The 26,939-nt window shown below is 49.2% G+C and overlaps 2 protein-coding genes across 5 annotated transcripts in view; one reads left to right on the forward strand and one right to left on the reverse strand.

Annotated features, from left to right (window-relative positions):
• Nucleotides 1-142: 142 nt before the first annotated feature.
• On the reverse strand, nucleotides 143-17,829 carry psmd8 (proteasome 26S subunit, non-ATPase 8). Its single transcript, XM_052044201.1, has 7 exons — nucleotides 17,637-17,829; nucleotides 9,851-9,923; nucleotides 8,282-8,384; nucleotides 6,502-6,667; nucleotides 4,200-4,300; nucleotides 1,816-1,927; nucleotides 143-730 (listed from the first exon to the last, which is right to left on the reverse strand). Exons 1-7 carry the CDS (start codon nucleotides 17,745-17,747, stop codon nucleotides 593-595), a joined length of 804 nt encoding a protein of 267 aa, XP_051900161.1. The 5' UTR covers nucleotides 17,748-17,829; the 3' UTR covers nucleotides 143-592.
• Nucleotides 17,830-21,375: 3,546 nt separating this feature from the next.
• LOC127586454 (protein FAM98A-like) overlaps nucleotides 21,376-26,939 on the forward strand; it is a 108,828-nt gene continuing 103,264 nt past the window's right edge. For all 4 annotated transcript variants that reach the window (XM_052044438.1, XM_052044436.1, XM_052044437.1 and 1 more), the window contains exons 1-2: nucleotides 21,376-21,457; nucleotides 23,145-23,293. In XM_052044438.1, coding sequence (XP_051900398.1) covers nucleotides 21,390-21,457; nucleotides 23,145-23,293 — 217 coding nt within the window. In that variant the 5' untranslated portion in view covers nucleotides 21,376-21,389. The remainder of the gene's footprint in view (nucleotides 21,458-23,144; nucleotides 23,294-26,939) is intronic.

Here is a 26,939-nt window from a genome sequence, read left to right on the forward strand (position 1 = left end):
AAAGATAACCTTGATGTAGGCAAATGTACAGGAAGACAAGGACCTGGAGGTGTGTAGCATTGTCCTGGCCTGAGAACTTGTCAGTCAACAAGCTGTATGAAGCAGTAGATTATTTCCACAAAACCGTGAAAGGACACAAGGCTGTGATAATAGTTTGATTTTATTTTGTAGGCTCCTCAGATTACACATAAAACTATCCATTTTATATCAGGTCAGGCCTGAACAGACTGCGACCAAGAGTTTGAAACTAAAATACTGATATTTCTGCATCAGGGTATTGGTGTGAATCTGAGAGACGCTGGAGGACAACTTGTTGAAAATTGAAGGTTTAAATGGTTCAATATCTTGGGTTCCACTGGTAGGTATCCACACATTGGAAACTGCCCAGAATGACTGGACAGCCCAGCTCCGCAGTCTGTGTTCAGCACAGTCCATCAACACAACCAATCCACAGTATTCAGCAGCTTCCAGGATCTGAAGAGTGCAGACGCAACTGCCCACTCCCTCGTTGCAAGCCAGACACCCACCTACCCCAAAGAAACAAAAGTAACCCCACCCGCTCCCCATCCGGAAAAAATGTCTTCTCCCTTGGTTAAACAATCATTTCCAGGTGCCTGGCGTATTCAATGACTTGTTTGGCCAGTTCTGTGGATGGGATTGTGGCCTCCTCTGGCTTCTGCTGCTGGTTTGTAAATGAGTAATAGTTATCTGGACCCAGGAGCCAGCCCCTCTGAGGAGAGACACACAGACACTAATGAGCGAAAGGACCCTGCCAGTTCATACATCATACTAATACGCTACCTCGAGATGGGAGCACATTACGTCCTACTCCTTGTGTAATACTACAGCATAAAAGGTCCATCTCAGACCATGCTGTCTAATCTCATTCACTCTCCTGACACTTCACATACCAGCCCCATGACCAGTTAATACTCTGTCTAGATGCTAAACACTGCTCACATCTAATACCATTCACTATTCTGTTCAGTACAATTCTACTCTGTTCAAACCCCATAACCAATAACACCCACTGCAACCTAATCTGCATCCTGCTCACTTCTCCAAGTTATTAATACTCACTCTCATCCCATTGCCATTCCATTTGCTCACGTTGCAACCTTCAGTTTCCTATTTCCTACCTCAGAGTGAAGTTCCTTTCTGGAGGGATCATGATACTTCACTGTAACAGGCAAGATGTTGTTTCAGGTCAATAATACTGCTCTGACCCTTAGAGTCAAACCAACCTGTCCCTGAGAAAACTGTGCCCACCGAGCTGCCTTGCCTGTAATGGGCTCAAAGAGACCTGCAACTTGTGACACAGAATGATAAAACATGGTGATAATCTCTCCACCTACATACAGTTCAGGAGGAGCTCAGCACAGTACAAGAGGTTATGGAATCCATTATGAAGTTTAATACCACACTCCCCCTACACGATCTAGTCAAAACCTACTCACTACCTTAATCTCTTACTTGTCCCTAAACTCTACCGTTTCCGAAACATCATCAAACCATTTCCTAATAATCACACAGGGTGAACATTTTATGACATGGCTTCCTTCTTCCCCCATGTGTTAAGTTTTGTCTCCTACACACTATCAAAAGTATGTTCAGCTCTTGTTTGGATGCCAAATCTTTACGCTAAACTTTGATTTGTTTAATAAACTACCCCTAGCTTTCATGCATTACAAATTCAATCCTCTATCATATAATCTCTCAAAGCTTGTTTTGATCAGTAAGCACTAAACCCATCAGAAGCAGTCTCACTGAAGCTTTCTGCCAGTTACCTGGAGAGTAATGGCACGATCTACCAACCTTTTTTGCATACTCAGTCATCTTCTTTGATGTGGTGAAAAAGAGTGTTCTTGAAGCTTCATTGAATAATATATTTTCGTATGCCTTCTCTATACAGCCAGCAATTTCATCCCTGAGGAAAGAAAAGGCTTGCATTGATATTCTGCCTTTCAGTATGTCTCAGAGTATTTACAGTAAAAGAAACAAGTGTGGTCACTGCTGTAATGTTGGAAAGCTGATCACTAATGTGAACAGCATTTTCCAAATGTAGTGATGTTTTTCTTCAGTAAAACTGGGCAAGTGATACACATGCCCTGCCCTCCTTCAACATGGGGTCTTCCACATCCATGGGAGTGGTTCAGTGTTTTATTGAAAGACAATACTTCTGACAGTGCTGGAGTGCACTGCAATGTCAGCACAGATCTGTGAGATATTGGACTTAAATCCAGAGTCTCTGATTCAAAGGCACCTCTGCTTCCCACTGAGACAGAGCCAAGTTGAAATTTTGAGTCCACAGTGATTTAAAGACATGAGGGAAAACAAAAAAAATGAAAACAAAAGAGCACAAACCAATTCCAGGAAGCAAATTTCTTCTCTGATCACCTGAAGGTGATCAAACACGTTTGAAGAGAACCTGGAGACATGCCCCCCCCCCCCCCCCCCAATAGCCCATCCACTTCTGGCATGCCAGTCACAACTGGAGATCTGTGCAATTCCCTGCTGAGTGTTTGCACCGAATTACTTCTTGCTTCACAGTTCAACAATTCTCCATGAAGTGAAACACCCTTACATCTAGCCCTGCTCCAAGATTCTACAACCTGTATCCAGGCCCTTTCCACCCTAGGTCTAATGAAATGTTGTCTTTACTTCTGTTCAAGTCTCCTCAATACACATCTATTGCCATTCATTAAACAAATCAGTACCACTGAGTTTGCCTGTGGGAGGAATCCCAACTTGAGGATGGACAAGTACTTTTAGCTCAAAGTGAGACTCTAAATTAAGAGACTAACAATTTCATTAAATGAATTGATGTCATATATAAAGAGTTGCAGCATTTTCATCTTATAGTTGACTATCCCCTCGCGCTAACAATTAGCATTACTTAGTTTTGCTCCAACAGCGACCGTGGTTGTGGAACATCAAGGATTCATGTATTTTTCTTTCAGTTAGCATACCCAGACGGTTACACACATGCATGCTGTAAGCCCTACCCACATGCATCATTTTACATTTATTGACATCAGTTGGAAAATAGACCCACTCCTCAAATGTGTCCACAGTGGTTTACAATCCGTCCCCTCTCCTCTAAGATTCCAGCACTCACATGAATCACTTTTCACCTACAAACTACCTTGAAATCTGTCTGTCACTTCCACAGGGCTCAGTGTTATCAAGGAGCCTATAATGTACATTTTTCTAGAGATATTTTGAAATCAAGGCACACAGGGGTTATCAGACAGCTCTTATGATCCTCTGCAGAAAGGACACTACATAATTCCCTGACACCAAAATCTGCCTGCTTCAGCCTTGAACACATTCAATAACTTGGCCTCAACATCTCTGGGATGAGAATTTCAGAGATTCATGACTCTCAGAAATCCCCCTCATCTTTGCCTTAAATGGGCAATGCAAATGGTTGAAGAGGAAATTGGTCCCCCAAGGCCTCAGCAACTTGGGGCTACACAACTCCCGGGGCAAACAGCTGCAGAGTTGCTAAAGAGTGGCAAGGATGTTCCAAAATCTTTAGGTGTAGATCAGGTTAGTGTGCAGCTGTTTCAGGCAGTAAAGCTTTAGAGAACACACGGCACTCTGTCCTAAAATTCTTTTGTGATGTGTATTCAAATTTTTAACATTCAATTCAACCAGTGAACGAAAAGGCATTTTCCAGTTAGAATTATAGAAGTAACACAGGAAGCTGTGATTCAGCCCACCTTATCTCTGCTAGCTCCCTGAAAAGAGAAGTCCTGCTTAATCCCAGTCTCAGTGGGCCACCTCAGTGTCGACTCAGAACAGTGGATGCACAGTCATTACATTCTGGGCAGGATAACAGATCTTTGCAGAGATTTCAGAAAATAGGGTTTGGGTGGGAAAGTACACTTGAGATACAAGATCAGCCATGACGTTAGATGGTAAAGTAAGATTGAAGGGTCTTTGACATACTCCCATTTCTAATTCTTATGTTCTTAACCCTTTAGTGTGATACTGAAGTTAGCCAAGGACGAGTTTCTTTCCCTAATGAACACAAGTGAGCCATCCGAATTAGTTTAGTTACAATACTTAGACTGAACTTAAATTTTCGAGCTAACTTTCCCCTGTAGAGTTACTGGTTTAGTCCACCAGATACCTACTGGCTGCACAGGTAGAGTTTCTTAAAAAAGTCACCCGAGATGAGGGCTGGGACTTACCTAATGGTATCAAGCAGGATATCAATGAAGAAGGTGTAGCTTTCAGCAGGGATGTTTCCCTTTGCTAGGAAAACCTTGTTGTAGCTGCCTTCCATCAGATACTGAAACATAATACACAGCCTGTGAGCAAGTAGCGACTTGAGTTTTTAAACTGTACATTCACTTCACATTTTTAAAAACTTAGGTGCCCTTTTAAAAGGCTCTTTGATACACTGCTTCCGAGACCAAAGCACGAAAAATTTGAAGAGTACTGGACACACCACAGATATACCATCAATGGCTTGAAGGCCACAAGCAGGTTTTGCTAAATAGTTCATGAAGCCTCAGCAACCTGCAGATGAGTAAAATCCCTGGAATATTGTGAACAATTCTAAGGTGGTGGAACTGGGGCTTTTAACACAAAGTGGTGTTTTGATGGAGAAAACCCATTCTCTGTGCTGAGCAGGTTAATAACTAAACTGCATGGATTCAAGATCATTGGATAGAGCTATGGAGGGGAGAGAGAGAAATATTTTCATAATTATTGGGATCTGGAACGCACTACTTGGAAGGGTGAAAGAAGCCAATGACTTGAATATTTTTGAAAGGGAGCTCAGTGGATTCTTGGAGAAGGAATTATAAAAATTAAGGGTATATTTAAAAAAAAGGGATGGGGGACCAACCAGCACCGCTAGTACAAAGGCAGCAGAGGTGCAACAGTCCAAAATGCTCCATCTTACTTTACATTTCCCCCAATACAATCCTCACTGTACATTACACACCAATGAGCAACAATTCCTAGCAGCTATGATTCTGAAAAGCAGCGGTGAACCACAGACTAGTTTAAAACAATGGTGAAGATCATACTATAAGGATGCAAAATAGATCTTAAATCTAATTCCTTTAAGTGACACCCAAACAATTGTCTGTATTTACCAAACAGATGGTCAAAGCTGCCTACAGTCCCCATTAACAACTGTTGTAATCTGGAATGGAGACCGCAGACAGGCTTCAGTCAGCTGTTCCAGGGGCATCAGAAGCAGACTGTTGGAACAGAGTTCACCCAGATGCAAGACCTACTGAATTGCCCAAAATAGCTCAATCAAGATATTTATTAGTCACATGTACATCAAAACACAGTGAAATGTGTCTTTTTGCATTCTGAGAATGTGCTGGGGGCAGCCTGCAAGTGTTGCCACTCTTCCAGCGCCAACATAGCTATGATTTCAGAGAACAACCACTGCTTTTTCTAGCAGCACATGGTGGTCATGGTTCAGTTGTTGCCATTTCAAGCTGCTTTAGGCCTACACAACATTCAGTCACAGGCTGATAAGTGGCGAGTAAATTGGTAAATTAGTTTATTATTGTCACATGTACCAAGGTACAGTGAAAAACTTTGTTTTGTAGGCCAATCATTTCATCATATCAGTGCATTGAGGTAGTACAAGGGAAAACAAAAATAGACTGCAGAATAAAGTGTAACAGTTACAGAGAAAGTGCAGTGTGGGCAGACAATAAGGTGCAAGGTCACAACAACAGATTCTGAGGTTAGGAGTCCATCTTATTGTACTACGTTTCAATAGTCTTATAACAGCATGATAGAGGCAGTCCTTGAGCCTGGTGGTATGTGCTTTCAGGCTTTTGTATCTCCTGCCCGATGGGAGGGGAAAGAAAAGAGAATATCTGGGGTGGGTGGGGGATCTTTGATTATGTTGGTTGCTTTACCGAGGCAGCAAGAAGTATAGACAGATCCATGGAGGGGAGGCTGGTTTCCGTGATGTGCTGAGCTGTGTCCACAACTCTCTGCAGTTTCTGGAAGAGCAGTTGCTGCACCAAGCCGTGATGCATCCAGACAGGATGCTTTCTATGGTGCATCGATAAAAATTGGTGAGGGTCAAAGGAGACATGCCAGACTTCTTTAGCCTCCTGAGGAAGCAGAGGTACTGGTGAGCTTTCTTGGCCGTGGCATCTACATGGTTGGACCAGAACAGGCTATTGGTGATGTTCACTCCTAGGAACTTGCAACTCTCAACCCTCTGCCACAAAAGCCAGGGAGTAAGTGCCAGTAATCTCTGTCACAAATGCCAGGAAGTGACCTTCTCCAACAAGAGTCTAACCACCTACCCTGACACTCAATGGCCAGTCCTTCAGCATCAACAACCTGGGAGTCACCATGGACCAGAAGTTAACTGGATCAACCACATAAATACAGTGGCTCAACAGCAGGCCAGACACTGGATATTTTGCAGCAAGTTACTCACCTAAAATCAAAGTCTTGTCATTACCTACCAGGCACATAGCAGCATGCCCCACTCGATATTACCTGCTCAAGTGAGACCGGGTGTTTGATGTAGACATTGGTCTGTATATCTTTTGCAGGTAGTCTCTCCAGCTCTGTGTGGAACTCAGCCACCCGGTTCTGAGACAGAAGAAACAGCAGGTTCAGTCCCAACAGCTGGTGTTTGTAGGCAGACTCCGGCAATTCATCCCTGTAAAGCCAAAGAAAGCTTGCATTTATATCTCCATGATGACGAGTTTCTCCCTGAAACCCCCACAGTCAAGGAAGCACCTTTAACTGTAGCCACCTGTACAATGCAGCACCCAGTTCTGACAACAACGTGAGATAATGGCCTAACTGCTCGTTTAGCAATGGCGATTGAGGAACTAATGTGGCCAGAAACCTGGGAGAAGCCACGCTCGTTTGAAAAATCTTATAGGATTTTGTTTTAGCTGAAAGAGTAATGATTCAATGCATTGTTCAGAGTATGATGCTCTGCTGAAGTCCTTCAGTGCCACCCTCAAATTTCTGGAGTTGGATTCAAGTCCATAGACTATAGACTCAGATGCAAGTGTGCTTTCCACTGAGCTCAGGTTACAAAGGTTGACACAGTAAATAGGGGCATACAGGGAAACCAATTAACCTCATTCAACCTGAATCACCAATCTCCTGGTTGATTTCAGCACTCCACCCCCAAATGGTAAACTTACGATAAATGACACAACCAGCATCTTGGGGCATTACACCATAGCGTGATCAGATGTGGATTTGTCATTTGTCGTGTCACAGCTTCCTTGTTTTAGTCAATGTAGGCAGGTGACAACAGGTGCCAAGTATTTATTGTGAAGCAGAGGAGTTGGATGGGGAGAGTGACAAGAGATGGAGCACAAATGCAAGGAAACTCCATTAAACGATTAAGGGAGCTGGGTAACGTTGGTCCAAATGCCTTGTGCAATAAACTTGACGCAAAGCTGAATGTTTCTGTTCCTTGTGAGCCTCTTCCAGCAGAATCAATCCACCAGCACAACTTTGATAGGAATCAAAAATAACTGGTAGGACCGAGCTGATCAATAGCTGGTAATCATTCAGGCTTCAAGTCAAAAAAGCACCAATTACAGCAAGGACAGCACAGCCAGAAGGGTCTGCTGCCTGCACTGCTTTTCCAGCGTACAGCCCAAGTGGAGGTACAGAAACACTAATGAAACCCAGCAGATCAATCTTTGTACTACTGTACCCATGGTTGACTACCTTACTCACCCCATAGACGTCGAAAGCAATGGTTAAGATATCAAAGGCCAGGGGTGTTATTTTGGAAGTTCATCCTGGCACAAGGCAGGACGACAAGAGAAGAAAAACCAAAGGGAAGACAAAGTGCTCCCACCATTCTGGCCGTCAAGCCTCTTTCCCCATCAATTAGAACCTGGCTGACTGGTTCCTGAGCTCCATTTACCCGCCTTTTGTTTCCCATTCCTCACTCCACACACCCAACAATAATCAGTCTTGGTTTTCCAATTTTAAAAACTATGTAGACGGTTATTTGAGTAAGTGGTACGAATTAGTGTGTGTGTGTGTGTGTGTGTGTGTGTGTGTGTGTGTGTGTGTGTGTGTGTGTGAGAGAGAGAGAGAGAAGGCATGCTTCCTTCTTTAACAGCCCAGCTACTTAAGAAAATCCTGCTTGTTCTGGACTCAATCCAGAGGAAAGTTCTCCTTTGTCTCCCCACCCCCCCCCCCCAACCCATCCTTTAACACCTTAAATATCTCAAAGTGAATGCAAATCCAGCCGTAATTTAACCTTAAAGCCCTGGCATCTTTCAGCAACACTTACTTGTAGTCAAAATAATAACACTTGAGTTGTGCCATGTAACGTTCAAATGAAGGGATATCTTTCTTCAGGATACTCCACTGTGCTCCGATTTCCAAAACATCCCCTTTAAAATAAAACACACATGGAAAAAATGTGTTAAACCCACAAACATCCTGGGAGTCACCACCGAAGACGAATTCAATTGGAGCGGACACAAAAACCATGGTTACAAGAACTGGTCAGAGGCTGGGCATCCTGCACCAAGCAACTCATTTCCAAACACGCCAAAGCCTTTCCACATCCACAATCGGCAGGGCAATGGAATATTCTCCACTTGCCTGGGTTAGTGGAGCTCCAGCAACAATCAAGAAGCTCAACACCATCCAAAACAAAGCAGCCTGTACGGTCGGCACCCCACCCAGCACTGCAAACGTTCATTCCCCCCACCATGTGTACCGCCTACAAAATGCATCAATCAAACCAAGGTAGGACAATGACAGCAGGTCCATGGGAGCACCACCAGATGCAGGCTCCCATCCAAACTACTATCACTATAACTTGGAAGGTTAAGTTGTGGGTTGGTAGGTTAATTGGCCACTGTAAATTGTTCCCAAAGTATAAGTGATGGGGAATTTGGGAGGGGTTGATGGGAATGTGGGGACAGTAATTTGTTTTAAAGTTATGGAAGGAAATAGCAGGGCAGCTTCGTAGAGCTGGAGGGTGACCTCCGAGAAGAAAGTTGTAGGACTATGCATTACTTTGGTGTGAGAACAATTCAAATGGCACTTCAGTTAGGAGCTCCAGTTCACTTCTACACTCAACCCATAGCACCTTTCACGCTGATCAAAGACCATGAAGATATTTGGATGCATTCCAACTGATGTTACCTTGATAGCTAGTTTGGTCACATCAAGAAACCCCCCTCAGTTTAGGGCACTTTATTATTAAAAGGATATTAATGCATGGGATAGTGCAGTCAAGTTGACAACTGGTAGTGAGCCACAGCTGGAGGCTCACTGCTGCTGCTAAAAAATAAGACACACTGGACCCTGGGTTTTATAAACAGAGGTACAGAACACAAAAGCAATTACGTGATGTTATGAGACACTGGCTGTGCCCCAGTTAGAGTAACATTTTCAATTCCAGGCAGCTTTCAGCAGGAAAAACATCATGGCCTTGAATTTGGTTTTACCGTATCAAAGATTCTATTTGTTGCTGGTGACCAAATTGAATCTAATTAAGAAACTATTACCAGCAAAGGCAGGAAAAATCCTCATCACATCCAGAAAGGTAACTGGATGAGTACGAGGAGCTGTAATCTACAAGTCTATGGATTGACAGCTGGAACCTAAACAGCTCCCTTTTTAATCAGGCATGTACACAAAGGGCTGAGCGGCCTAATTTGGTCGTAAATGTCAAGACCGCTAGGGCTGACTTACCATAGAAGCACAAAGGATATTTTCTAAAACTGAAGGAAATCCACCTCACAATCTGGAATTTAGCAGTTCAACATTAAATGAAAATGTAATTGATGGGATCCAGAAAGGGAGAGGTTAAACCGATACACACTCTGCTGTTGATGATACTCACGGGCAAGAATGAGTTGTCTCTTGGTCAGTTTGGTGCCCGAGGTGGGGAGGAAGTTCAATTCCAGTAGAGCCACCTGAAACGGGAACGCACATCGTCAGTCAACAGACTGCAGGGACAATCAGGAAAGATCTCAATGTACAGTGACCTGACCAAAGTGGGCATCATTTCAAAGTCTGCAGGTGCAATGAAACTCAAGTGTAGTCAGCAGCGAGGAGGGCAGCCAGCAGCAGATCTTAGGATACAGAGGAGTGAAGTGGATCAATTGATCAAAAGTGCATTATTGTGAAGTGATGTACTTTGGACACAAAGTTAAAAAGGAACATTAAACTAACCAATACAATTTTAAAAGAATGCAGGAACAGACATCTGGACATTTATGTTACCTCTGACTATAATTAATTCAGCTATTATAAGGGATCTTTGCTTTGAGACAAATTTGAAAAGCAATAAAGTTATGACATTTCTACTGAATAGGATTAAATAAAGCTTTTTGTTTTGAACAAAACCAGTGTCCGTTTCCATCACCCTTTCAGATCACGTTTCAGGTGATAACCACTTGCAATAAAAAGATTTCTGTTCACAACAATGCTACACTCTCACAACAAAGCTACACTCTCACAACAAAGGGTCAGGAGATGTAGCTCAGTAGGGGCGCACATGCTTTGCACGTATGAGGTCCCGGGTTCAATCCCTGGCATCTCCACGCTGGTGATCTTGAATTTTGTGCGTGGAATGGGCTGCCCGAAATGGTGGTGGAGGCTGATACGATAGGGTCTTTCAAGAGACTGTTAGATCGGTATATGGAGCTGAGTAAAATAAAGGGCTATGGGTAAGCCTAGTAATTTCTAGGGTAGGGACATGTTCGGCACAGCTTTGTGGGCCAAAGGGCCTGAATTGTGCTGTAATTGTTTTACGAGTCAGAACTCAGTCCCAGTTAAATAGTAAGGGACCAAAATTGTGCACAGTACTCCAGATGTGGCTTCACCAGCATCCTGTAGAACTGTAACAAAGCTTCTTTTACTTCACTCTATCCCTCTTACAAGGCAATTAAGTCATTTGCCTTCTTAACTGCTTGCTGTACCTGCCAACTTTTTGCAATCTATGCATAAGAACACCCAGATCTCCCTATACTTTGTTCATCTGCAATCTTTATTCACTTAGATAATAGTCTACCTTTAAATTCCTCTTATCAAAGTACATAACCTCACATTTCCCACATCAAACTACATTTGCCAAGTTTTCTCCCACTTTCTCGGCCTATTCATGTTTTATTGAAGAGTCCAAATATGCTTAGCGCAACATGCCCTCCTACTTATTTTTGTTTCATTTGCAAACTTGGATACCTTACACTCTGCCCCCTCCTCCAGATATAAATAACTGAGAGCCAAGAACTTAGGACACTCCACCAGTTACATCCTTCCAGCCTTAAAAAGACCCATTTATTCCGACACTGCCTTTTATGCAATAACCAATCTTCAATCCCTGCTCACACACGTCCCATTTATTCCGACGCTGCCTTTTATGCAATAACCAATCTTCAATCCCTGCTCACATACATCCCTAACAGCACGTGTTCTTACCTTGCTCACCATCTTTTATGCGGCACCTTGTCAAATGCCCTCTGAAAATCCAAATACACCACATCTGTAGGTTCCCCTCCATCAACCCTGCTTGTTACATTCTCAGAGAACCCCAGCAAATCTGTCAAACAGGATTCACCTTTCATAAAACCAGGCTAAGCTAGTTTGATTGCATTAGGGCTTCTCTAAATGACTAGCTACTCCTTCTTCGATTATAGACTTCAGCATCTTGCCAACAAACGTTAAGCTAACAGGCCTACAGTTACCAATTTTGTTTTTGTTTCTTCTTGAACAATGGAGTCACATTTACAGTTTTCCAATCTACTAGTTCCTTCCTGGAACTGAATGAATTTTGAAAACCCACAACCAATGGCTCCACCATCTCTGCATTCTTTTAAATCCCTCAGGTGCAGACGATCAGGTTCCAGTGACTTGTCTGCCTTTAGTCTCGTTTACAGTAGTGGTGGGGATTCACTAGTGAGAGGTGGTCGAGAGGCAGGTCAGATGAGCTTTGGATGAACATGTGGAATTATTACTGCAATCACGGAAACGCGGCTGAGGGAAGGACAGGACTGGCAGCTTTCATATTCTGGGGTATAGAAGTTTCAAATGTGTCAGAGGGGAGTACACGAGGAGTGGAAATGGCACTGACTGCTTCCAGAAAACATAATGGCAGCACTTAGAGAGGATATTCTGAAAGGATCACCCAATGAGGCCATGTTGGGGTTACACTATAGCCCTCACCACCACCACCACCCCACCCCCCACAATAGTCATGGGAATTAGAGGAATAGATGTGTAAGAAAATCATAGTAAGGTGCAAGAGGAATACGGTAATGGCAGTAGAAGATTTTAACTTTCCCAAAATTGATTGCAATTGCCTCAGTGCAAGGGTTTTAGATGGGGAGAAATTGTTAAGTGCATCAAAGGAGGATTTTTTGAGACTATACATAGAGAGCTCAAGAGATGGGGCAATACTTGACCCTGTCTTAGGAAATGAAACTGGGTAGGTGGAGGAAGTTGCTCATGTTACTCGGGAGGTTTAAACTAATTTGGCAGGAGGTTGGGAAGCATGTAGCAGTCAGCAGGAGGAGAGAAAAGTCTGGAGGATAAATGACATTTGGGAACAATGACAATTATTTTGTAAGTTTCAATGTAGCTATGGAAGGGGATGAGGCTGGTCCTCAAATTAAGGTCTTGATTTGGGGGAAGACTGATTTCAGCTGCATGAGAGAGGACCTTGCAAAAGTAGGTTTGGAGCAGATGCTCATGTGTAAAACAACAGCTGATAAGTGGAAGTCTTTTAAAGAAGAGGAGTTCTGGAGTAGCATGTGTCAGTAAGGGTGAAAGGCAAAGATGGCAAGATTAGGGAACCTTGGAATGACAAATGATACTGATCAGGAAAAAACGAGCAAACATATGACAGGTACAGGCAACTGGGATTGAGGGAGTCTCTTGAGGAATGTAGTGTTGTTGTTGAGAACTTAAAGAAATTACGAGGAAAAAAAAGGGCCATGAAATATCCTTGGCAAGATTAAGGAGAATCCCAAGACACTAAGTATGTCAGGAACAAGAAGGTAGTCAGAGAATGAATAGGTCCCCTTAGGGACCAAAAGAGTAATATGTGTGCAGCCAAGGAGAAGGACACGGAAGATAGTGAGTTCAGTGGATAACCTGCAGCAGCTCAGTGTTAAGGAGGTGTTAGGTGTCATGGGATGCAGAAGGGTTGACAAATCCTTAGGGCCAGATGAGATCTCTCTCAGATTACTATGGGAAGCAAAGGAGCAGATAGCTGACAGAGAAATTTGCATCTTTGTTAGCCACAGGTAAGGTACCAAAAGGCTGGAGGATAGCTGATGTTGTTCCTTTATTTAAGGGCAGCAGGGATAGGCCAGGTAACCACAGGCTAGAGAGCCTTACATCAAAGGTAGGGAAGTTATAGGAAAACATCCTCAGGGATATTATTTATGGACATTTGGAAAGGCAGGGGCTGATCAGGTTAGTCAGTACGGCTTTGAGTGGGGTAAATCCTGCCTCACCAGAGTCACAGTCATACAGCACGGAAACAGGCTCTGCGACCCAACTCGTCCATGCTGACTGTGTTGTCCAACGAATTAGTCCCTTCTGCCCACGTTTGGCCCATAGCCCTCTAAACCTCTCCTGTCCATGTACTTATCTAGAAGGGTTTTAAATGTTGTTCATGTGCCCACCCCAGCCACTATTTCTGGCAGCTCATTCCAAATACGCACCACCCTTTGTGTGAAGAAGCTGCCCCTGATGTCCCTTTTAAATCCCTCACCTGTGATCTTAAACCTATGCCCTCGTTTTTTAGCACCCCCTCCCAGGGGAAAAGTGTGTGCTTTCACCCAGTCTATGCCCCTCATGATCTTATATACCTCTATCAGGTCACCCCTCAATCTCCTACGTTCCAGGGAATAAAGTCTACACAACCTCTCCTTGTGACTCAGGCCCCCAAGTCCAGGCAACATCCTGGTAAATCTTTTCTGCACTTTTTCTACTTTAATAAGATCTTTACTATGACAGGGTGACCAAAACTGTACACAATATTCCAAGTGCGGCCTCGCCAACGTCTTATTTTAACTGCAATATAACTTCCCAACCCCTATACTCAATGCCCTGATGGATGAAGCCAGCGTGCCAAATGCTAACTTCACCACCGTCTACCCGTGATGCCACTTTCAGCAAACTGTGCACTTGCACTCCAAGGTTGCTGTTCCAATAACACACTCTAGGGCCCTACCGTTCACTGTACAAGTCCTACCCTGGTTTGATCTCCCAAAATGCAATATCTCATATTTAAATTATAATATTAATTTGAACGTATTTTTTCTGAGGTCATCAGGAAGATTAATGAAGGCAGGGTGGTAGGTGTTGTCTAAATGGACTTTAGTAAGGTCCTTGACAAAGCCTCACATAGAACACTGGCCCAGAAGGTTATGACACATCGGCTCCAGGGAGAACTGGCTGATTGGATCCAAAAATCGGCTTGGTGATAAGAGGCAGATGATTCTAACAAAAGGATGCTTTACTGTTTGGAAACCTGTGACCAGGTGTACCACAGGTTTGCACTGGAACCCTGTTGTGAGTGGTACATTTATGACTTGGATGTGAATGTAGGAGGTGTGTCTACTGAGTTTGCAGATGACAAAGTTGGTGGTGTTGTGGATGGCAAGGAAAGTTGTCCAAGGCCACAGCAGGATGTCGATCAGATGGAAAGTTGGCGGAGCACTTGCAGATGCAACTTAATCCAACAAGTATGAGGTGATGCATTCTGGGAAGTCAAATAGGGATAGGGCATGTACAGCAACAGGAGGGCTCAATGGAATGTTGATGAACAGAGGGACCTTGAGGTTCCACAGTTCCCTGAAAGTGGCAGCACAGGTAGATAGAGTGGTGAAGGAAGTACATGACATTCTTGCCATCACAGGTCAGGGTATAGGATACAAAAGCCGGGATGTTATGTTGTAACTTTACAAAAACACTGGCTAGACCACACTTGGAGTATTGTGTGCAGTCACACGATAGGAAGGATATGGTGGCGCTGGAAAGAGTGCAGAGGAAATTCACCAGGATGCTGTCAGAATTGTAGTTATGGGGAGAGAATGGATTGGCTGGGATTCTATTCCCTGGAGTACAGGCCGAGTGATGACCTTATAAATGTGTATAAAAAGCACAGATAGGGTACACACAGATAGGGTAAGTAGTCAGAATCTTTTCCCCCATGCTAGGGGTATCAAAAACAAGAGGGCATTAGTTTAAGGCAAAAAGTGCTTTAAAGGGGATTTGAAAAGGAAGTATCCCCTTCCCCCATGGAGAAAGTGGTTGGTATTTCGAACTCGCTGCCAGAGGTGGTGGTGGAAACAGATGCAATCACTACATTTACGAGACAGTTAGACAGACAAGACAAGGCATTGAAGGATATGGTCCTAATGCAGGCACATGGGATTAGTGTCAAAGGACAAAAAAGGTCAGCATGGATGTGGTTGGCCCAAGGGCCCATTTCTGTGCTGTACAAATCCATGACACTTAGTTTGTCTAATACTATGTCCCTTGTGGTACTGATTGTTGCAAGTCCTCCCATTATACTTGAAACTACTGCATCAAAATGTTCAGGATGTATGCAATGTTCTCTAATGAGAGAAGTGGTGCTGAGTGTTTCCAGCAGTCTCTGATCACTGATAGTCTTGGGTGAGGGGTGGTGAATGGAGGCATCTGGAGAACAGGTTCCTCAACCTCAGCAAGCACTGAAGCTGGATTCATAGAGCCATACAGCAGGAAAACAGGGCCCTTCGGCCCAACTAGTCCATACCAACCAAGATTCCCATCCAAGTTAACGCCATTTGCAAATATGTTCTTACACGTTTCTTATCGACATACCTGTCCAAATACCTTTTAAATTTAAAAGGCATTTGGATAAGTACATGGTTAGGATGGGTTTAGAGAAATATGGGCCAAATGCAGGCCAATGGGACTAGTACTATAGTCAGTACAAACAAGTTGGGTCAAAGGGGCCGTTTCTGTGCTGTATGATTCTAAATGTTGTTGATGTACCTGCCTCAACCACTTCCCCTGACGGCTCATTCCATATACCAACCACCCTCTGGGTGAAAAGGTTGCCCCTCAGGTTCCTATTAAATCTCTCCCCTTAAACCTGTGCCCTCTAGTTCTTGATTCCGCAACCCTGGGGAAAAGACCACACGCATTCACCCTGTCTGTGCCCCTCATGGTTTTACACACCTCTGTAAGGTCACCCCTCAGTTTCCTACACCCCAAGGGACAGTTAAGGGGAGGGGGAGTGAGGGGGAGATGGGGGGGGGGGAGTGAGGGGGGAGAGATGGGGAGTGAGGGAGGAGGTGAGAGGGCTGAGAAGGGAGATGGGGAGGGGGTGAGGGGGAGGGGGTGAGGGGGAGGGGGTGAGGGGGAGGGGAGGGATGGAGGTGGGGCTTAGGGGTGGGAGGGGGAGGAGACCGAGCCGTATGGAAAGGGGAGGGATGGAGATGGGGCCGGGAGGTAGGGGAGGGGGTGAGGAGGAGGTGGTGGGGTGAGGAGAGAGGGGAGGGGTGAGGCCGAGCCGTATGGGGAGCGGAGGAGAGGAATGGAGTTGGAGCCGGGCGGTCGGGGAGGTGGGGGTGAGGGACGGGGAGGTGGAGTGAGGCCGAGCCGTATGAGGAGGGGAGGGGAGGAGAGGGATGGAGGTGGGGCCGGGCGGTAGGGGAGGGGGTGAGGGACGGGACGGAGAGGAGTGACGGGGGGGGGGGGGGGGGGGGTGAGGACAAGCCGTTTGGGGAGGGGAGGGATGGAGGCGGGGCTGGGCGGTAGGGGAGGGGAGGGATGGAGGCGGGGCTGGGCGGTAGGAGAGGGGGGGGAGGGGGGGGGGTGGGGAGGGAGGGGTGAGGAGGGAGGGGTGAGGAGGGGGGGTGAGGAGGGGGGGTGAGGAGGGAGGGGGGGGTGAGGCGGGAGGGGGAGGGGTGAGGCCGGAGGGGGAGGGGTGAGGCCGGAGGGGGAGGGGTGAGGCCGGAGGGGGAGGGGTGAGGCCGGAGGGGGAGGGGTGAGGCCGAGCCGGGAGCTGGGGGAGGGATGGAGGCGGGGCCGGGCGGTAGGGGAGGGGAGGGATGGAGGCGGGGCTGGGCGGTAGGAGAGGGGGGGGGACGGGGAGGGGGGGGAGGGGGGGAGAGGGGGGGGGAGGGGGGGGAGGGGGGGGGGTGGGGAGGGAGGGGTGAGGAGGGAGGGGTGAGGAGGGGGGGTGAGGAGGGGGGGGTGAGGAGGGGGGGGGGGTGAGGAGGGAGGGGGGGGGTGAGGAGGGAGGGGGGGGGTGAGGAGGGAGGGGGAGGGGTGAGGCCGGAGGGGGAGGGGTGAGGCCGAGCCGGGAGCTGGGGGAGGGATGGAGGCGGGGCCGGGCGGTAGGGGAGGGGGTGAGGGACGGGGAGGGGGGCTGAGGAGGGAGGGGAGGGGGGAGGGAGGGGGGGTGAGGGGGAGGGGGGGGTGAGGGGGGAGGGGGGGGTGAGGGGGGGGTGAGGAGGGAGGGGGGGGGTGAGGAGGGAGGGGGAGGGGTGAGGAGGGAGGGGGAGGGGTGAGGCCGAGCCGGGAGCGGGGGGAGGGATGGAGGCGGGGCCGGGCGGTGATCTGGGGGCCGGGCGGGTCCGCGGCCCCCGTGACCTCCCCCCACCCCCGGCCCCGCCGCCCACCTTCAGCTTGACCAGCAGCTCCTCACACTTGCGCAGGTTGGGGTTCTTGCGCGCCCACTCGCTCCGCAGCTGCTCGTACATCCCGACCGCCTGCTCCAGCTGCACCGCCATCGTGACTCCGCACTCGCCCGCCCGCCCTACGGCAATCACCCGGGCAACCGCGCCGGCTTCGCGACACCGCCGCGCCCTCACCGGACGTGACGGCGGCCGCGCCGCTGCCATCTTAAGAAGGGCGCCGGGGAGCGGCTGGCGACTCTTAAAGGGCCCGCGCTGCTGGGTGCACCCTGCTGCACAGTCTGATCCCAGAGGCTACAGACAGGGGTGGGGAGCTTGCTGTGTTTCATCGAGCTGTCTGCTCCCTAGGTTATAACAATGGGGGCGATTCACATTTGTCGTTCTCCCACTGTTGAATCACTGAATTGTTCAGGAGACCATTTCACCCTTGTTCTGCCCCTTCACCAAACTCCACTGACAGTGAAACACTTCTGAAGTGCTGTAAGCTCAGCAGTGTGTGCACAGCCCCCAGTGTTGAGGGACGCTGAGCAGAGTTGCCCTGTTATATTTCATTTTAAAACCGTGGGATATTTTACGTTCCCCCATCAGGGCGGTTGAAGATTGATCTGAAAGTCTGCACCTTCAACATGCAGCACCGCACTGTATTATAGACCATAGAACAGTACAGCACAGGAACAGGCCCTTTGACCCACGGCTCATGATGCCAAATTAAACTAAATCTCTTCTGCCTGTACATGATCCATATCCCTCCATTCCCTGCACATTCACGTGTCCGTTTTATTTACTCACAGCGCGGTAACAGGCCCTTCCGGCCCAACGAGTCCGCGCCGCCCATTTTAAATCCAAGTTAACCTACCCGTACGTCTTTGCAATGTCGGAGGAAACCGGAGCTCCCGGAGGAAGCCCACGCAGACGCGGGAGAACGTACAAACTCCTTACAGACATCGACGGGAATCGAACCCCGATCGCTGGCGCTGTAATAGCGTCGCGCTAACCGCTACGCTACCGTGCCAACAGCTTCTTAAATCGTATCTGCTTCCACCACTTCCCCCGGCTGCCCATTCCAGGCACCCACTACTCTCTAATGTAAAAAAAAACTTACCCTGCGCATCTCCTTTAAACTTTCTGCCTCTCACCTTAAACGCACGTCCTCAAGTATTTGACATTTCTACCCTGGGAGAAAGATTCTGACTGTCTATCCTATCGATGCCTCTCATAATCTTGTAAACTTTTATCAGGTCTCCTCTCAGCCTCTGACACGCCAGAGAAGGCAACGCGAGTTTGTCCAACCTCTCATACCCTCTGATCCAGGCAGCATCCCGGTGAGGTTGTGCTTGAGTCTGAACTCAGAGGTTTTTCTACCTACATCAAATATAAGTCATAGGACCATGCAGCACAGAAGTCAGCCCTTTGGCCCACCATGGCCATGTCCATCTTATACCTGTCTGTACTAACGAAGACATAAGAGACTGCGGATGCTGGAATCTGGGGCAAAAAACGAGCTGCTGGAGGAACTCAGCAGGTCAGGCAGCACCTGGGAAACTAACGTTTTGGGAAACGACTCTCCATTTCCCTCCACAGTTGCTGCCTGTCCCACTGAGTGTCTCAGTATTTCATTGATTTTGCCCCATCTATTCTAATCCCATTGGTCTGTAGCCGTCTCTGCCTCGGTGATTTAAGTGCTAATGTAGATACGTTGTAAGTGTTGTGAGAGTCTCTGCCTCCACCAGCCTCTCAGGCAGTGCGTTCCAGAGTCCAGCCACCCTCTGGGTGAAAAAAATCTAAACTTCCTACCCCATACCCTAATTACAGACACCTCTGCTATGGGGTAAAAGTTTACCACTGTCTACCCTATCCTTACCTCTCATTAGTTTGTACATATCTGGGGCTCCCCCTCAGCATTTCCCACTCCAAGGGAAACAAGCCCAACCTATCCAGTCTCTCCTCATAATGGAGACATTTCTCCCAGGCACCCTCTCCAGCACAATCACACGCTTGAGTACTGTTCACTGACATTGTTGATTTCCAGTCTTTGCTGAGCTATTCACTCTCAGCCACTGCTGCTATCAAAGTGATGCAGTGAGGAAGTGGACGAGGGAGTGAAGCTGCCAGAGAGTACATGGTCGGGAAATTTTACAGATTGGTTCTTGTCAAGAGATCAGGTCTAAATGTAAAAAAGTCACTGCACCATTCGAGAGTTAAGGCCCTTTCCGCTTTCTCGGAATGATGGGACCAGTGGGATAGTTCCCCTCGGAACCCAGTGAATGACCTTCAGTGTCATTAGAAGGGAAGTAACGATCCCAGTGACACTCTGGGGCGAGACAGTTCGCCCCCACCTTCAACCTCAACGTCACAACAGATGGTGTGGCGATCGTCACATTGCTGGTTGTGGGATCTTGCTGTGTACACGATGGGTTTGCAACAGTCAGTCGGACTTGGACATCCTGGGGGAGGAGGCAGTGGGGGAAGTGGGGGGGGGGTGGGTGAGGGGGGCAGGTGGGGATTGAGGGGTAGGTGGGGGGTGAGGGGGGAGAGGGGGATTGAGGGGTAGGTGGTGGAGTGGGTGGGGGGTGAGGGGGTAGGTGGGGCAGGGGGTGGGTGGGGGGATGAGGGGGTAGGTGGAGGGGTGGGTGGGGGGTGAGGGGGTGGGTGGGGCAGTGGGTGGGGGGTGAGGGGGTAGGTGGAGGGGTGGGTGGGGGGTGAGGGGGTAGGTGGGGAGGGGGGTGAGGGGGTAGGTGGAGGGGTGGGTGGGGTGAAGGGGTAAGTGGAGGGGTGGGTGGGGGGTGAGGGGGTAGGTGGGGGGGTGAGGGGGTAGGTGGAGGGGTGGGTGGGGGTGAGGGGGTGGGTGGGGGGTGAGGGGGTAGGTGGGGGGGTGAGGGGGTAGGTGGAGGGGTGGGGGGGTGAAGGGGTAAGTGGAGGGGTGGGTGGGGGGTGAGGGGGTAGGTGGGGGGGTGAGGGGGTAGGTGGAGGGGTGGGTGGGGGGTGAGGGGGTAGGTGGAGGGGTGGGTGGGGGGTGAGGGGGTAGGTGGAGGGGTGGGTGAGGGGTGTGGGGGTAGGTGGAGGGTGGGTGGGGGTGAGGGGGTGGGTGGGGGGTGAGGGGGTAGGTGGAGGGGTGGGTGGGGGTGAGGGGGTGGGTGGGGTGGGGGGTGAGTGGAGGGGTGGGTGGGGGGTGAGGGGGTGGGTGGGGGGGTGGGTAGGGGGGTGGGTGGGGGGTGAGGGGGTGGGTGGAGGAGTGGGGGGTGGGTGGAGGGGTGGGGGTTGAGGGGGTGGGTGGAGGGGTGGGTGGGGAGTGAGGGGGTGGGTGGAGGAGTGGGGGGGGTGAGGGGGTGGGTGGAGGGGTGAGGGGCGGGTGGAGGGGTGAGGGGGTGGGTGGGGGTGAGGGGGCGGGTGGAGGGGTGAGGGGGTGAGGGGCGGGTGGAGGGGTGGGTGGGGGGTGGGGGGTAGGTGGAGGGGTGGGTGGGGGTGAGGGGGTGGGTGGAGGGGTGAGGGGGTGGGTGGAGGGGTGAGGGGGTGAGGGGGTGGGTGGGGGGTGAGGGGGTAGGTGGAGGGGTGGGTGGGGGGTGAGGGGGTGGGTGGAGGGGTGAGGGGGTGAGGGGGTGGGTGGGGGTGAGGAGGTGGGTGGAGGGGTGAGGGGGTGGGTGGGGGGTGAGGGGGTAGGTGGAGGGGGACCCGGTCGGGGCTGCGAACAGGCAGTTCCCCGGCCGCCCCCGCCAGGCCCCGTGATCCAGGGGCGGCCCGATGGCGGCCGGAAGCGGCGGGAGGGCGGGGATGGAGGGCCCGGTGGCCGCTCTGCTGACGGCGCTGGGGTAAGGGCCGGGGCCGGGGCCGGGGGGCAGGGAGATGGGGGATTGAACTGCACTGACAGCCTGGGGGGTGGGGGAGAGAGGGGGGGGAGGGAGGGGGGGAGACGGGGGGGGGAGGGAGGGAGGGGGGGAGACGGGGGGAGGGGGAGGGGGGTGGGAGGGGGGAGACGGAGGGGGAGGGGGAGGGGGGGAGACGGAGGGGGAGGGGGGAGACGGAGGGGGAGGGGGAGGGGGGGAGACGGAGGGGGAGGGGGAGGGGGGAGGGAGGGGGAGATGGAGGGGGAGGGAGGAAGGGAGGGGGGGAGACGGAGGGGGAGGGAGGGCGGGGGAGGGGGGAGACGGAGTGGGGGAGGGGGGGAGGGGGAGGGAGGGGGGGAGACGGGGAGGGGGGAGGGAGAGGGGAGACGGAGGGGGAGGGAGGGAGGGAGGGAGGGGGGGAGGGGGGGAGGGGGAGGGTGGAGACGGAGGGGGAGGGAGGGGGCGAGGGGAGGGAGGGAGGGGGGGAGACAGAGGGGGGGGAGGGGGAGGGAGGGAGGGGGGAGGGTGAGGGAGGGAGGGGGGAGACGGGGGGAGGGTGAGGGAGGGAGGGGGGAGACGGGGGGAGGGGGGGAGGGGGAGGGGGGAGGGTGAGGGAGGGAGGGGGGAGACGGGGGGAGGGGGAGGGAGGGAGGGGGGAGGGGGAGGGAGGGGGGAGGGAGGGGGAGGGTGGAGGGGTGGGAGGGAGGGGGGGAGGGTGGGGGGGAGGGGGAGGGAGTGGGGGGAGGGGGAGGGGGGAGGACGGGGGGAGGGAGGGGAGGGGGGAGAGAGGGGGAGAGAGGGAGGGGAGGGGGGAGAGAGGGGGGGGGGAGAGAGGGAGGGGAGGGGGAGGGGGGAGAGAGGGAGGGGAGGGGGAGAGAGAGGGAGGGGAGGTGGGGGAGGGTGGCACTGATGCGTGAGCTGGAAGGTCTGGAAAGATGGGCTTGCATCTTTCCCAACCTCTGGGCATTCCAAAACAGATTGTTGCAAACTTTGAGTAACTGAATCAGCTCCATAGTAAAGTGATTCAGCTGTTTCATACTGAAAAGATGCTGAAAATCTGAAATAAAAACAAAATGCTGGGAATAGTCATCGGGTCAGCTAGCATTTGTGGAAAGAGAAACGGAGAATGTTTCAGGTCCAGCATTTTGTGACTTTATTTCAGCTGTTTCCTGAGCTTTAGATTGAGCCCAGTACTGGGTTTGAGCTTCTGGATTTGATGGAAACCCTAACTTGGTGGCTTGTCAAATCCCTCCAGCACTGGCAGCTCCCTGGGCACTTGTCTCCAAACCATGGCAGTACAATATCATCAAGCCTTGTTAGTGTGTAAGGACACCAAGTTCAAGTGCCCATGTGCTTGGTGAAAGAACTGAAAATGACATGAAGAATTTCTCCTTTATGTGCAGCAGGGTAAGACCTGGGATTCACCATTTGATGGGATACTCAACCATCTCCTTTAAAAGAAAATTAAATGTATTCATTGTGGGAAAGAGTTGCAGCTTGGGGGATGGAAGCAGAGGACTGGTTCTAAATGGATAACTTTCCAGAGGGTTGCTGAAGGCTTCTCATGCAGTATTGCAGAGAATGAAAATGTTGAAGTGATTAGGAAGTATTGGGGTTGAGCTCTGCACTGACTGGTGACTTTGTTGAGCGTTGCACTTTCTGACTGTTGCAGGTACACTGGGCAGCTCGTTAAAGAGGGTGTATTGTCGCAGGAAGTGGAGAAGGGGCCGTGCTGCCCACATTTCACTGGTGCCTGCTCCTGGCTGGTGTCTGAGCTGAAAGCTGTCAGCCTCCTGGAGGAATGCCTCACCCCAACAACAGGTGGGAATTGGGAAAAGTTGCAAGTAGTCCTGGGGAAAAGAGGCTGGCAGAGTGGATAACAATTCCAGCTGGTTCCCTGGATGCTCCAATTCTGGCCCCTTGCATTGACTGCATTTACGCTGCAACACCTTTAGTGTCTGTCCTTCAGCTGCTTCGACCCAGTGCTCTGGAAATCCATCGCTCGCTCTCGCTCACTCGCTCTCTCTCGCGCTCTCTCTCTCCATTAAGCCTCTGACCAGGTTTTTGCCAAATATATTGCTGTTTTTCCAGAAATTAGACCTATTATGATTGTGGGAGTACCTTCACCAGAAGGACTGCAGTGGTTCAAGGAGGTAGCTCACCACCACCTTCTCAAGGGTGATTAGAGATGGGCTGTGAATGCTGGAGATATCTAGATAGAGTCTTGCAATCATACAGTGCAAGAATGGGCCCTCTGACCCAACCTGTCTATGCCAAGCATCAAGCACCCGCTAATACTAATCCATTTTAGTAGCACTTGAGCTAGCTTCCATGCCAACAGTGAATAAAACAAGAAGTTGAATATCTGGAATTAAGACAAATTGCTGGGATTACAAAGCAAATCAGGTAACTGTTAACTTTGGAAACAACTAACCAGTTCATATGAATGATTTTTTGTGGAAAGGCCTCTCTTTGTGGCTCATTGTCAGATTTTAAGATCACATCTGTGATCTTAAGGAGGTGCTGGGAATAATGGAGCACATTAGGGTGGATAAATCTGCAGGGCCTGACGGATCTCGCCCAAGGTGCAAGGGAGGAGATTGCTCGGGCTCTGACAGAGATTGTTGCATCCTTGTTAGCCACAGGTGAAGTTACCAGAAGACTACAGCCTTGCATCAGTGGCAAGGAAGTTGTTGGAGAAGATTCTTTCTGAGCAGAAGGATTTGTGTTCACTTGGCAAGGCAGGAACTGATTAGGAGGAGTCGGCATGGTTTTGTGCAGGGGAGATCATGTCTACAAATCTGATTAAGTTTTTTGAGGAGGTAACTAAAATTGATGAAGGTGGAACGGTAGATATGGTTTACATAGATCTTGGTAAAGTTTCTGGCAAAGTTCTGCCATGAAAGTTAGCTTTTTGCAGCAGGAGCACGGTATATTACAGACATGACAAACATAAGTTAACATAAACTTCTGTTAGTGTAAATTGTACTTAACTTATACAACAAAATAAACATAATGTTTGTGCAAGTTGAAAGAGAGGAAAAGAATTAAAGTCCAAGGTAGTGTTAGGGTTTTCAGGTGGGTTCAAGAACCTGATGGCAGTGGGGAAGAAGCTGTGGTTGAACCTTGAGGTATGGGTCTTCAGGATCCCGTACCTCCTGCCTGATGGCAGCATCAAGAAGAGGGCATGGTCCCGGATGGTGGGGATCCCTGACGATGGATGTCGCCTTCCTGAGACATCACCTCCCCTCGATGGTGGGGAAAGCAGTACCTGTGATTGAACTGGCTGAGTCCCACCACTCTTTATGGCCTCTTGTGGTCCTGTGTATTGGAGTTTCCATACCAGGCTGTGATGCAACCAGTCAGAATGTTTTCCACTTTACATCTGCAGAAGTTTGTCAGAGACCTCAATGACATGCCGAATCTCTTTAAACTTCTTAGAAAGTAGAGACGCAGGCGTACCTTCTTCATAGTTGTATCTGTGTGCTGGGTGCAGGCTAGCTCCTCTGAGATGTTGACACCCAGGAACTTGAAGCTGTGTAAGGATACAGTGGGACATAGATCAGCTGGAAAGTTGGGCTGAGCAGTGGCAGATGGAATTTAATGCAGACAAGTTCGAGATAATGCACTTTGGGAAGTCAGATATTGGTAGGACACATGAAGTAAATGACAGGGACTTGGGAGTGTGGATGTACAGAGGGACCTTGAGGTGCAAGTCTAAAGCTCCCTGAAAGTGGTGACACGAGTGCATAGGATAGTGAAGAAGGCATTTGATACGCTTGCCTTCATTGGCCGAGGCATTGTGTGTAAGAGTTGAGATGTGGCTTTGTGGCTGTACAAAACATTGGTTCAACTGCACTTGGAGTTCTGGTGCTAGACTACAGGAAGGATGTGGTAGCGATAAAGAGGGTGCAGAAGAGATTCACCAGGATGTTGCCTGGAATGGAGGGCTGTAGTTATAAAAGAGAGACTGGACAGGCTGGGTTTGTTCTCACTGGAGCGTAGGAGGCTGAGGGGTGACCTTATAGTGGTCTATAAAATTATGAGGGGTATAGATAGGGTAGATAGAGTTATTCCCCTCAGGGCAGGGGAGTCTAGGAGCAGAGGGCATAGGTTTAAGGTGAGAAATGTAAAGGAGATCTGAGGGCTAAGTTTTTCACACATTCACAGGGTGATGGTTATCTGGAATGAGCTGCAAGAGGAGATGTTGAGGCAGTATAGTTACAACATTTAAATGGCATTGGGACAGGTGCTTGGATGGGAAAGACACAGAGGGATGTGGCATATGGGATCAGCTGAGATAGTCATCATGATCAGCATGGATGAGGTGGGCAGAAAGGGCTGGTTTCTGTGCTGTAGGATTCTTCATCTGTGTAAAGTGCCTCGGAGGGTTCTGCCACTTTAAAATTGCAACGTAAATACAAGGTAACCTTGTTATTAAGTTGTTGTGGGGAAGAGAACATTCCTCCTTTATCTGATTCGAGCCTAGATACATAATATTATTGACAATTAATAGTGGTGAAGTTTTTGAGTTCTCTAAGAGTGCAGGAATCAGCAGGTCCAGACCAGGTATATCGAAGAGCACTATGGGAAGCCAGAGAAGAAATTGCTGGCGCCTTTGCTGAGATGTTTGTAACATTGCTATCCTCTGGCAAGGTGCCAGAAGGCTGAAGGATAGCAAATGTTATGCCTTTATTTAAGAAGGGCAGACATGGTAATTATAGACCAGTTAGACAAACATCTGTGGCAGTTAAGTTGCTGGAAAGCATTCTGAGGGATAAGATACACTTGGATTTGGAAAGGCAGAGGTTGATTAGGGGTAGCCAGCATGGCTTCATGTGTGGGAGACATTGTCTTATGAATCTGATTGAGTTTTTTGATGAAGTGATGAGGAAAGTTGACGAGGAGAGGGTGGTAGATGTAGTATGTGTGGATTTCAGTAAAGGCTTGTGACAAGGCTCCACATGGTAGGCTATTCTGGAAGGTTAGATCGCATGGTATCCAAGGAGAGTTAGCAAACTGGATACAAAATTGGCTGGGTGGTAGGAAACAGAGGGTGATGGTGGATGGATGTTTCTCAGACTGTGACTAGTGGTGTGCCCCAGGGGCCCATTGTTAATTGTCATCTCTATTAATGATTTGTATGAGAATATATGAGGAATAGTTAGTAAGTTTGCAGATGGTGGTGTTATAGACAGTGAAGAGGAGAATCAAGGATTGCAGCGGGATATTGATTGGCTGGGAAGTTGGGCTAATGAACGGGAAATAGAATTTAATTCAGATCAGTGCGAAGTGTTACCTTTTGGAAGGACATATCAAGGTAGGACTTTTACATTGAATGGAAGGGCCCCAGGTACTGTTGTAGAACAGAGGGACCTTGGAGTACAGGTGCATAGTTCCCTTAAAGTGGAGTCACAGATAGACGGGTCAGTGAAGAAGGCTTTTGGCATGCTGACCTTCATCAGCC

Source organism: Pristis pectinata, chromosome 35, assembly GCF_009764475.1.
Source record: "Pristis pectinata isolate sPriPec2 chromosome 35, sPriPec2.1.pri, whole genome shotgun sequence".
Lineage (NCBI taxonomy): Eukaryota > Metazoa > Chordata > Chondrichthyes > Rhinopristiformes > Pristidae > Pristis > Pristis pectinata.